The 13,588-nt window shown below is 42.0% G+C and overlaps 1 protein-coding gene across 2 annotated transcripts in view; it reads right to left on the bottom strand.

Moving 5' to 3' along the window:
• SFT2D1 (SFT2 domain containing 1) overlaps positions 1–13,121 on the bottom strand; it is a 43,375-nt gene extending 30,254 nt beyond the window's left edge. Inside the window, exon 1 of one of the 2 annotated variants that reach the window (XM_075267843.1) lies at positions 13,046–13,121. In XM_075267843.1, the coding sequence (XP_075123944.1) occupies positions 13,046–13,060 (15 nt within the window). In that variant the 5' untranslated portion in view covers positions 13,061–13,121. Of the gene's footprint in view, positions 1–2,391; positions 2,623–13,045 lie in introns of those variants that run through there. The other variant, XM_075267842.1, reaches the window with a different exon arrangement.
• Between the last annotated feature and the right edge of the window lie 467 nt (positions 13,122–13,588).

Here is a 13,588-nt window from a genome sequence, read left to right as displayed (position 1 = left end):
AGCCAGAGACATACAGTACAGGTACAGTAAAGGCCAGGCAGCCAGAGACATACAGTACAGGTACAGTAAAGGCCAGGCAGCCAGAGACATACAGTACAGGTACAGTAAGGACCAGGCAGCCAGAGACATACAGTACAGGTACAGTAAGGACCAGGCAGCCAGAGACATACAGTACAGGTACAGTAAAGGCCAGGCAGCCAGAGACATACAGTACAGGTACAGTAAAGGCCAGGCAGCCAGTGACATACAGTACAGGTACAGTAAAGGCCAGGCAGCCAGAGACATACAGTACAGGTACAGTAAAGGCCAGGCAGCCAGAGACATACAGTACAGGTACAGTAAAGACCAGGCAGCCAGAGACATACAGTACAGGTACAGTAAAGGCCAGGCAGCCAGAGATACAGTACAGGTACAGTAAGGACCAGACAGCCAGTGACATACAGTACAGGTACAGTAAAGACCAGGCAGCCAGTGACATACAGTACAGGTACAGTAAAGGCCAGGCAGCCAGTGACATACAGTACAGGTACAGTAAGGACCAGACAGCCAGTGACATACAGTACAGGTACAGTAAGGACCAGACAGCCAGTGACATACAGTACAGGTACAGTAAGGACCAGGCAGCCAGAGACATACAGTACAGGTACAGTAAAGGCCAGGCAGCCAGTGACATACAGTACAGGTACAGTAAAGGCCAGGCAGCCAGAGACATACAGTACAGGTACAGTAAAGGCCAGGCAGCCAGAGATACAGTACAGGTACAGTAAAGGCCAGGCAGCCAGTGACATACAATACAGGTACAGTAAGGACCAGGCAGCCAGAGACATACAGTACAGGTACAGTAAGGACCAGACAGCCAGTGACATACAGTACAGGTACAGTAAGGACCAGGCAGCCAGTGACACAGTACAGGTACAGTAAGGACCAGGCAGCCAGTGACATACAGTACAGGTACAGTAAGGACCAGGCAGCCAGTGACATACAGTACAGGTACAGTAAAGGCCAGGCAGCCAGAGACATACAGTACAGGTACAGTAAGGACCAGGAAGCAAGAGACATACAGTACAGGTACAGTAAAGGCCAGGCAGCCAGAGATACAGTACAGGTACAGTAAGGACCAGGCAGCCAGTGACATACAGTACAGGTACAGTAAGGACCAGGCAGCCAGTGACACAGTACAGGTACAGTAAGGACCAGGCAGCCAGTGACACAGTACAGGTACAGTAAGGACCAGGCAGCCAGTGACACAGTACAGGTACAGTAAGGACCAGGCAGCCAGTGACATACAGTACAGGTACAGTAAGGACCAGGCAGCCAGTGACACAGTACAGGTACAGTAAGGACCAGGCAGCCAGTGACATACAGTACAGGTACAGTAAGTGTACCAGCCAGTGACAGTACAGTATAGGTACAGTAAGTGTACCAGGCAGTGACATACAATATAGCTACATTAAGTACCAGGCAGTGACATACAGTACAGGTACAGTAAGGACCAGGCAGCCAGTGACACACAGTACAGGTACAGTAAGTGTACCAGGCAGTGACATACAGTAAGTGTACCAGGCAGTGACATACAGTAAGGACCAGCCAGAGACATACAGTACAGGTACAGTAAGGACCAGGAAGCAAGAGACATACAGTACAGGTACAGTAAAGGCCAGGCAGCCAGAGATACAGTACAGGTACAGTAAGGACCAGGCAGCCAGTGACATACAGTACAGGTACAGTAAGGACCAGGCAGCCAGTGACACAGTACAGGTACAGTAAGGACCAGGCAGCCAGTGACACAGTACAGGTACAGTAAGGACCAGGCAGCCAGTGACATACAGTACAGGTACAGTAAGGACCAGGCAGCCAGTGACACAGTACAGGTACAGTAAGGACCAGGCAGCCAGTGACATACAGTACAGGTACAGTAAGTGTACCAGCCAGTGACAGTACAGTATAGGTACAGTAAGTGTACCAGGCAGTGACATACAATATAGCTACATTAAGTACCAGGCAGTGACATACAGTACAGGTACAGTAAGGACCAGGCAGCCAGTGACACACAGTACAGGTACAGTAAGTGTACCAGGCAGTGACATACAGTAAGTGTACCAGGCAGTGACATACAGTAAGGACCAGCCAGAGACATACAGTACAGGTACAGTAAGTGTACCAGCCAGTGACATACAACATGGCTACACTATATAACACATCACTACATACATTACTGTGGAACTAGAGAAGCGTCGTTTGATTACAGAACGGAAAGTTAGGTGACAGAATGCATCACTGCCACACATTAACCATAACTCTGCCGGCTGTGAAAGACCCAGCCTAGTACAGCCGGAGGGAGGATATCCGGCATACACACTAAGCATAGCTACAGAGACTACAGCCCGGTACCTGAGCTGTTAGACCCCGCTCCTCGTCCTCATGGCCGTTCAGAACTCTGCGCAGCTTGTCCATGCTTCCTGCTCACCGCACGTAACCTCCCAACTCAGACTCTACTTGCAGCAGCCACTCGCTCGACACACAGAACAGCTGCTCAACACGTACGTATTGTCACGTGAGGATAGTCTCACGTGACTTACCTCGTTGCGCCCTCAGCTAAGCGTACGGAAGAAGGGCGGGAGTGCGTGGCCCCTCCCCCGACGCTTTAAGAGAACAGCCGGATCCGCCATTTTTGACCCGGGAGACGGAAAGGCGTTGGTGCTCTTCGGAGTCCGTCTACGAGTGTGAGAGTACACCACCGGCTGTGCTCCCCTAGAAGTGAATGCCTATTTTTTTTTTCTTAAAAGGCTTGTCCAGGATTTTAACTCCTTCCTGGGTTAAAAAATTTTTTTCAAGTTTTTGGGTTTTTTTGCTCCCTGCCATAGGTTTTATGGTTTTTTTCCGTCATCACAAGGGCTTAATTTTTGCAGGACAAACTGTACGTTGCAATGGCATCATTTAATATTCCATACGATGTTGTTCGGGGAAGCTAGAGAGAAACTGAATGAGGTGTAAAATGCTAATAAGTCCAAAAACTAAAACATTTTTTTTTTTTTTTTGCCGTCACCATATTCTAACCCTTGTAACTTTTTTTTTGTTAAACAAATATACAAAAACAATAGACCCTAAAAACGAATATACAAATGATACCGTGGATGTTGCGTGCACTAGTCCACGTCATCCTTTGTCGATGCCCTCCTCTCCTTTCTTCTTTGTAACCCATCCTCCTTTCCTTGCAATGTTCCGCCTCCATCTTCTTTCCTTCTGGAGGGGTTTAGGGAAAAACTGCGCATGCGCAGTGGCGCTCCAGTCGGCTATTCAGGGATATGTTTATCTTGTATTAGTAAAATCAGATGATAGAGCCCCTTTAGGGAGCCTTCACACGGAGTATACGCTCCGCTCATTCTGAACTTAAGCTCGTTCAGAATGAGTGGCGTTAAAACAGATCCCATTAATTTCTAAGGGTTCTGGCATATGCGCTACCCATTGAAATCAATGGGAGGCTTTTTTTTTTTATTTTTTTAAATATATTAACCTATTGCTTTCAATGTGTTACGCGCGTGGAATGAGCGGAGCGTAAACTCTGTGTGAAGGCTCCCGAATAAGAAAAAAGCCTCTCAGAAGCTGCTTTTCGGCAGTGTACCTCTTGGCGAAAAATCGTTGACTGCTAGACATGTCTCTATGATACAAAGACGTTTTGCGCAGTTGACTTTATAGGGAGTCTATCATTAGAAAATCCCCGTTTAAACTAATGGCACGTTGGAATAGCCTTTAAAATGGCTATTCTACTCCTACCTTCCATTCTCTTCTCCCTGCCGTTTTTGTAAAAAACTGTTTATTGAGATATGCAAATTACACTCTTAGCACCCCCGCATCATAACCTCTCACCCCCCTTTGTTAACCCTGTTCATGCCCCTCTTTATGTTATTTTGATCTTCTGCCTTGTGTAGGCATCTGACGCTACGCTATATGCCAACTGTGCATGCTCCGTCGCCATTTTGCGGTGGTCTGTTACACGAGCATGTGACTGGTGTGATAATCTTGGGAGTCATCACATTTGACGGTTGGTCACTCCTACTAGTGCTACAAGAGACACTAACTGCTCAGCGATATACTGTATGTGCAGCATCCTGCAGCCGCATACATTGCCGCTTATCGTATTTTACAAACACGTCCTTATCCGGTCTGATCACCAGATTTATTGTTAATTGAGCATTTATATGGCCAGCTAGGACGCCAGTATTCCTCCATACCCAACTGTATTTCATCTTGTATCCAGACTACAGGCAGCTTAACAGAATTCTAAAGCATCCTATAACGACAGTTTTCTCCAATAAACTTCTTTTGCGCTAATATTGTAATCAATTTCATTTACACATAAAAATAGCATTTTTTTATGTTAATGAGTGGATATGCTTGTAACTGCTGCAGCCAGTCACTGTCCTTTGTGGTCTTGTGTGGTACATACTGGGTGCCAAATCATAACTGCAGGAAAGTAAATAAAGACCTGCATATATTTTATAGCCAACTGGTTAAGGTTTGTGTGCCATACATCTGTTGATGAATGTAGATCTACATATTGACCCAGTTTGCCTTGTTTAGCTAGTCCGAAACCAGTCTGTAGCAGGTTTTATCACTTCACATTGATAAACTTTTGTGTTTTGTAAATAACATGTATTATTAATTCCTTACAATGGAGGTTGGAAGATGAGAAGATGGTGTAAAATTTTCAAAATGTCACAATAAATGTGTACAGGTATTTAGTGACATTAGGGTGTGTCCACACCAGACAAATAGATGCAGATTTTCTGTCCGTATTTGAAAATTTGCAGCATATGACAATACTAGCCAAATGGTTTTCACAAGTCTCGTTCATGAGCTGCAGAAATTTTATATCATTTTATGCTGCCGATTTCCACAGGTAATCTTATATAAGAGCATAGATAGGCACTGTATAGCATGAATTTCTAGAAGAATGCATATTACTGTTTCTTACACCCAACAAAAAACAGAAAAGCAACATCAGATATTTTATCTTTATTAACAAACAAGTATTACATAAAGATAAAAGAAGCGATTAATATGCACAAGACTCACTGCAGATATATCCTATCCCCACAATTCATATAAACCATATGATAACGGTATGAATAAATGCCAAATGCACAATTCATAATATATACTAAATAGTATGACAATCATCACACTATATAGTAATAAACCATGCATCAATCCATATTGAAAAACCTAATATCACACACAAAAATATATACTATAAAGAAAGAAGAAAGAAAAAAACATTACTGATCAAAGTGGGGGGTGTCTAGACCCACCCAACACATCTTTCACTCATATCGGAGTCAGTGCTGCAAAACAGAATCCCATTGAGTTCAATGGGTTCCGTTTAGTGCACGTAACACACTGAAATCAATAGGTTAAAAAGCCTCCCATTGATTTCAATGTGTTACGCGCGCTAAACGGAACCCATTGAAGTCCATGGGATTCTGTTTTGCAGCGCTGACTCCGACACAAGTTTACGTGTCAGAATCAACGACGCGTTACATCGTGTGAACAGACCCTAACATTCCATTCCTACCCAACCAGGAGTGTATATAGGTGGTACAAGCCAATAGCAAAAACTCAAATGAGATGAATCCAATCATCACAACACAAACCTCATGCAGCAAATGATACCAGTGACATATTAGTTTTCCACAACGCTTTGAAACCACACCATGTCATCAGATCTTTTTTTTATGTAGATTGTGAACCCCATATATAGGGCTCACAGTATACATTTTTTGTATCAGTATGTCTTTGGAGTATGGAAGAAAATCCACACAAACACGGGGAGAATATACAAACTCCTTGCAGATGTTGTCGCTGGCAGAATTCGAACTCAGGACTCCAGTGCTGCAAGGCTGCAGTGCTAACCCCTGAGCCACCGTGTTGCCCGTCATCAGATCTTTTCTGTATGATCGCCCTATGAATCAGAGCATCCCTCTTAGAGTTCTTAATCCATACTCAGTGTTTCTAAATCGCTCAGTCACAGTATCCATGTTCCCTAAGGCCTGGTTTACATCTGTGTTTGGTAATCCGTTCAGGAAGTCCGCATGGGGACCCTCCCCCAAATGGACTACTGAATGCATAGGCAAGCGGTGTGCAGTGAAAGCACACGGAACCCATAGACTATAATGGGGTTCCAAGTGCTTTCCGCACAGTGTCCGCACGGAACATGCGGACAGAAAAGTACTTCACAATCTACTTTCCTGTCTGCATGACTCGTGCGGAGACCGTGCGCAAAGCACACAGACCCCATTATAGTCTATGGGGTCCGTGTGCTCCATCAGCGGCAGGAGCTTAGCGATGCCACTTGAAAAATTACAGGTCCACAGGTGTCTTTTCTGCAGTGGCAGGAACATGGTGATGCTGCAGGCTCAAGTCCCCTAGGGGGGGCTAATAAAATTGTGAAAAGAAAAATCTTTAAAAAAATATAATAAAAAAAATAAATAAAAGTTCTAAATCACTCCTTTCCCTAGAATAGATATAAAAGTAGAAAATTACTGTGAAACACATACACATTACCGCAGGGTTCATACCAGCGCCTCTTTTCTGCAGGTTTCTGTTTCCTGTCCGAGAAACTGGACAGGAGACGGAAAGCGGCAAGCAGTTTTCAAACCCATTCATTTGAAACAAAACACCCCTTTCCCAGCACCCAGCATCTACTGCACCCAAAAACTTCGGCCATTTTAATTTTTGAAATTTTCCAGTAGCTGCTGCATTTCCCCCCCCCCCCCCCCCTCGGCTTATACTCCAGTCAAAAAGTTTTCCCTTTTTTTTTTTTTTTTTTTTTTTTTGTAAAATTAGGGGCCTTGGCTTATATTCGGGTCGGCTTATACTCAAGTATATACGGTAGTTGTTGGATTATTCTCTATTTGGGTATTTTAACCCTTGTCCTACTATTTGGTAGAGATTTTTTATCTTGTCTTGTTAGTTTTCATTGATTGTATTTGCTATTTATCTTATTTAGATTGTGTAGAGCAAAGAGTGCAAATGCATTTATTCAATTTAATATCATATATAAGATTCTAAGGTATTCTAGATATGGTTGGCAGTTGGGATGTAAAACAGTGAATATAATGTTTATATTAAGGTGGATATATCAATTCCCCCACCTGGATAGAATTGGTATGCCCACCATACCTCACATTCTTGTGAGATTCCTGTGCTCGCCCAGCAGGGATGGATATGGGTGTGGATGGGGGGCATACAACCCACAGTAAACAACATGGCTTTGTTTACTTGTTTTTGTATGCACAAGATCAGATCAACTAAGACCAGGTATTGTGTTGGGCATGCCAGGAGGTGGGAAGGAATACACAGTGAATTGATCAGTATCACCTACAGGACTACTTCTTTTGTGTATCAGAACAACATAAAAGTCAGGCTAAAAGACCAGCTCTCCTTATCTGGTAATATACAAAGGCTTTCATCTGATAAGTACAATTATCTGATGGTATGGCCAATCAGGAGGGGCCACATTATAGTCAAAGATTACAATGTTGATATAAAGAGGCTTCAGAGGATATAGATTAGTCTTTAGAAGCTCCTCACCACCAGAACATTTAAGCAAGTTGAACATTTAAGCAAGTTGAAGGTAAAATGATCTTCAAAAGTCATAATATTAAAGATGACATATTCCCAATATTTTTTTGGAAAAAAAAAAGAAATATTTTCATATTTTACTTTTTCAAAATAAGAAAAAAATGAAAATGGCATGATGCAAAGTTTGGGCACCCTGCATGGTTAGTACCTAGTAGAGCCCCCTTCGGCAAGTATCACAACTTGTAAATGCTTTTTGTAGCCAGCCAAGGGTCTTTCACTTCTTGTTTGAGGGATTTTCATCCATTCTTTCACTTCTTCTTTTGAGGTCTAGCCACAGATTTTTCAATGATATTTAGATCATTTTTTTTTTACAGAGTGTGTATGTTTGCTTCAAGAATTTGCTGAAATTTAATTGAATCCATTCTTCCCTCTACCCATGAAATGTTCTACGGACATCAGCTGCAACACAACCCCCATAGTTGGAGAGTTGTTCTTTTCCTGAAATTCTGTGCCCTTTTTTCTCCAAACATACCTTTGATAATTGTGGCCAAAGAGTTCTATTTTATCCTCACTGGTCCACAGTAGAGATGAGCGAACACTAAAATGTCTGAGGTTCGAAATCTGATTCGAACAGCCGCACACTGTTCGAACAGATTTCGAACCCCATTATAGTCTACAGGGGAAATGTTCGTTTCAGGGGTACGCAAAATTCGATAAAATTATACTTACCAAGTCCATGAGTGACGGTCGGGCTGGATTCTCCTTGAAGTCTTCTCCCGGCGCAGCGTCCCCACATCTTCTTCCGGCTGGAATTCACTCTGCCTAGGCATCAGGACCTAGGCACAGCCGACTGCGCATGCGCGGTGATGCGCGGACATGCGCAGTCGGCTCTGCCCGGCCCGACGCCTGAGCAGATCCGACTGCAAGGGCATGCCCGCTCATGCGCAGTCTGCTCTGCCTAGGCCGGATGCCTAGGCAGAGTGAATTCCAGCCGAAGACGCCGCGGGGACGCTGCACGGAGAAGACTTCTAAAGGTAAGAGAAGAACCAGCGTTGATTGGCAGAATGTATAGCATTCTGCCAATCAACGCTGGTTCTGCATCGAACCTTAAACTTCGAACAGCTACTAGTGTTCGATCGAGTACTAGTATTTCGAATACCGTAGTATTCGATCGAACACCTACTCGATCGAACACTACTCGCTCATCTCTAGTCCACAGGACTTGTTTCCAAAATGCGTCAGGCTTGTTCAGATGTTCTTTTGCAAACTTCTGATCTGAATTTTATGCATTAGGGAGAGTGTGTACCTACATAGGTGTATGGAGACTTACAAGTCATTCCTGCTCAACTAGGGATTCTAGGTAAAAAATATGCAAATCTATTCTCCAGGATGTAATTAGGAGAACAGTGCCTCTGTATGCTGCCCAGGGGGCTGCCCCTAGAGGGCAGCATACAGAGGCACTGTTCTCCTAATTACATTCTGGAGAATAGATTTGCATATTTTTTTACCCTGAATTTTATGGTGAGGATGCAGGAGAGGTTTTGTTCTGATGATTCTTCCATGAAGACCATATTTGTGCAGGTATCGATGAACAGTGAACAATGTACCACAACTCCAGAGTCTGCTAAATCTTCCTGAAGATCTTTTGCAGTCAAGTGGGGGTTCTGATTTGCCACTCTGGCAATCCTACAAGCAGCTGCTTCTGAAACTTTTCTTGATCTTCCAGACCTTATCTTGACCTCCTCTGTTCCTATAACTACTATTTCTTAATTTTATTTTATTCTGTCCTCTCCATCTAGAAGTTACACTGCACTCCTTGCACGTAGTATCTGTTTATTCACAGTAGTGTGAATAAACAGATACTAAGTATAGTGAAGTATAGTATAGTGAAGTGTTATATTACTCTTTCATATGCTTTTGCTGATGGTAATGATTTCTTATGTAGACAGTGTAGATGTCTAGGAAGTTGATGAGTGCCCAGCCTTCATCACAGCTTTAATAGAGCATATCTTATCTTGCTAATATTGCAGATTCTATGTCGTTTGCTCAGCTATGTTTGTTCTCTGATATTTGACCCTGGATTGTTTCTTGGATACTGCTTCATCCTACTGTTTGGTTATGTTTCTTAGACTATGAGTTTGTTTACTGATCTAGTACCACTGATTGTTGAAATGTTACTGAACTGGCTAGCCTGACCAAGTTTCTCTCATCTTTTGGGATTCCAGGGTGAATATGTGTCAATTTGTTTTTGGTAGTCTCTGGTTCTCATTGTTGAAGTAGGGTGCTCCTGGATGGCATAAATTTGAGATTCTGGTCCTGGAGGACAGGAAATTAAGACTGCCATAGGGAATTATGTCTAGATAAATTTTCTCTTCCCCCACTATGTTTAATAGGAATTTTTTTGTGGAATTTCAGCGATGAAAAAAAAAAAGCCTTGCATTGACTTCAATGGGTTCCTTTTTCTGCTAGCATTGCCACCGCGATTTTTCCCGCAGCACTTTTTGGCTGCAGAACATCTTGTGGGGCCTTAGCCTTAAAGGGGCTCTATCACTGGGAAAAGTCATTTTTAACTAATCACATCCTTGCATAGGCTTTAGAAATGCTATTTCATACTTACCTTTAGTATGTAGATTGCCTCAGTGGTTTCTGAATAAGTCCATTTTTATTCATATGCTAATGAGCTTCCAGCCAGCACAGGAAGTTCCCAGCAGCACTTGTCTCTGCTATTATCTCCTATGTTTGTGCAAACAGGAAGCTGAGTCATCATCAGCAGCAGCCTCCCATAGGAAACAATAGTAAAGGGGGTGCACGATTTATCATGCACCAGTCTAATTAGCATATGAATAAAAACGGACTTATTCAGAAACCACTGAGGCAATCTATATACTAAAGGTAGGTGTGGAATAGCCTTTCTAAAGCCTATGCAAGGATGTGATTAGTTAAAAATGACTTTTCCCAATGATAGAGCCCCTTTAATGGTTTTGGCTCAGTTTTTATGTTCTAGTCAATGGAGCACATTTATTAAGCCTTTTTTGGTGTAAATTGCACTTTTTTGTCTCTTATTTTCTGCCCAGTACTTTATTTATGAATCACGTGTGGGGTTTTTTCCAGATGTTAAGCTATCCTCAACACTTTTGCGTTTTGTCTAAATGGAGATCCTTTTCATGCTGTATTTATGACTTGCACCTTTTTAAAATGGGGAAAAAAAGGCACAAATGCACTCCGTACATGAGCAGCCTTTCAGGTCAGACAACATTAAGGCTTAGGCACCATGCTGTGGAAACGCAGCTTTTTTGTTGTAGATTTTGTTGTGGTTTTTTGAGCCAAAACCAGGAGTGGATTGAGAAAAAGGTAGATGCTTCCTATTATTTCCCATTCCATTTGTAGCCATTCTTTGGCTGAAAAAACTCCCCCAAAAATGCAACAATCTGCAAGAAAAAAAAAAACTGTTTCCACATCGTATTGTAATCAGTGTATAAAAAATAATTTTTTTTTACATGAATGGAGACACTGTGAGACTGGGGTCCCACATTGCAAAAATGTGGTGTTTTGGCTGTGGCAAAAAATGCTGTTGTTTACAGTACCTGCGAAGTGGAGGGGATTCTGGTAAATCCCATCCACAGATTGTAGCAAACAAATTACAGTGGAAATGCTGCGATTTCAAAAACTCAAATGTTTTTACAAATTGCAGCGTGTCAATTATACCTACAGAAACATGTAATGACTGAGGTGTGGTCAAAACTGGATTAAAACCACATCTAAAAAAAAAAAATATGCGATTTCAGCTCGGTTTTGTGATGCAATTAATGCATGTAATCGGTTGCATGTTGTTTACAGATGTAAATTAAATGTGTCACCTCTAAAAACTGCACAGCTAATAACCATATCACAAATGTTTGTATATACCCTGCTACACTACAAAGACATCAGGAAAAATAGAAACTCCAAAAACAGCAGAAGCTCAGTAAAATTACAGCCCGAGGGCCCGTTCACACAGAGTAAACGAGCGTGTATTTTGGCAAAATACATGTGTAAAAATAAGACTCCCATTGACTTCAATGACATTTTATTACACATGTTAAAAAAAAAAAAACCACGTCACAATACATGTGTAAAATGTCTTTGAAGTCAATGGGAGTCTTATTTTTACACATGTATTTTGCCACAATACACGCGCGTTTACTCCGTGTGAATGGGCCCATAAATATCCATCTAAACATGACTAAATCAAAGGCATTTAAAGGGAATGCATCACAATGGGGCTTGCCATATTGCCTAGGCTTCTCTGCATTTAATGATTTGTTTTACAATACCATGGCCATAGCGATTTTCTAGAGCCAACTCATTAAGATCTATAGGGGAGTTTTCTAGACATGGGGGAGTGGGAGTAGCTAAGTTATGACATCATCTATTGAATTAACAACTGTTAGTCAATTAGACTTAGTCACCAGAGTGAATATTGCAGAGTGAACTTTTTTTTTAATAAAGCTTAAAAATTCTGAAAAAAAGGGGCAGCTTTATTATGCCTTGTACATGAAATCTGGTGTAAATGATGGGAGAAATGTACATCAGATATGAGCTGGAGTACATATTCCCTGAGGCGCACAGCCTTGTGGAAGGTGTGCCTTATTTATGCAGAGGCGTGCGCCTTTTTTTGGCTTCGCAGCTATGAAGACTGGCGTGGGTAACGCCAGTCTTCATAAATCTGCCAATATGTTTAACATAAAAACTTGGCCTAAAAAAAAAATAAAAAAAAAGGTTCTGGTGATGCATTCCCTTTTACAGGTCAAAACCTACTCTCTGATGAAGAGAGTAAAATATTGCAGACTGCAGCTTGGGTTGTACAGACACACCTACGGATTTGTTTATCTGACACACCCAAGTTATTTTTTCCATCCTTGAAACATTTCTCTAATTTCATAGACATTTTATCAGAATCAACCACTAAAGGGGTATCCTCTTTCTTCTTAGGATCGGCCACCAATATTACATCTATGAGGATCCGACAACCGGGATCCTGGAAGATCTTTGGTACAGAGGCAGCGCTATTCTCAGAGCACCGCTCCCCATACAAAATAGCTAAGGGTAGGCCATCAATTGTAGAAAGTGGAAAACCTCTTTGATCATTTCATGATGTAGATAAGTGCCTTGTATTATGAGTAAGGATGGGGCAACACCCACACAAAAAACATCACCGTGATATCACTGTCTTTAAGAATATATTATGTAGCTTGAAAATCTTTTCAATATCACCTTAGTCAACAAAGTGGCAAGTGATTTAGTCATTTCTTGGTAGGTTGTCACAACAACTTTATAAATTAGTAGCTCCTATTTCTTGCATTTAACATCTGTCTTTACAGTGATATCGGTGTAAGCCTTAGTGATATGGTGTAGCCCTAACCTACACACATTTTCATCAATAGCAAAGTAATTCTTTCAATGAAATGCAATGAGAACTCACCTGTGTATCGTCCATGTCACTGCTCACACTGCTTCCTAGATTTGCTTTTAATGCATGCACTCATCACCCAGCCCTTCCCTCCTCCTCTTTTGTAACATGAAGCAGGAAAGCCGTAATAAACCTAATGGAAGCTCAGCAGCCTACAGCACATAAGTACTTCCCACAGTGCAGGGGAAATTGAAGGCATGCTTTTAAAAATACTTGGTAACCGGAAACTAAGTGAAATTCTGAAAATAGGTTTAAAGTCCTGGAGTCGGGGTGGATTCTGCAGATTCCCAGTTCATGACTTCATTCGTTCGTTGTAGACCATTTATTTTTTTGTTGCTATATTATTTATGACACTAATTCGCTCAGTATTTCAATCCATCTCCATTGAAGACATTCTCTCAATTGTGCATATACATCAGATAAATGTCATCAAAGCCCTTATTTCTGCAGAACCATCTAATATTTGAGGTATATTGATTTTCCTTGTTGGAAGAAGTTCAGGTAAAAACAATCTTAGGGAGCATTCACACGGCGTAACGTCCCGCGAGATTTGGC

Source organism: Leptodactylus fuscus, chromosome 3 (assembly GCF_031893055.1).
Source record: "Leptodactylus fuscus isolate aLepFus1 chromosome 3, aLepFus1.hap2, whole genome shotgun sequence".
NCBI lineage: Eukaryota > Metazoa > Chordata > Amphibia > Anura > Leptodactylidae > Leptodactylus > Leptodactylus fuscus.
Note: the sequence above shows the minus strand (reverse complement) of the source record. Positions and strands in the feature narration are given on the sequence as shown.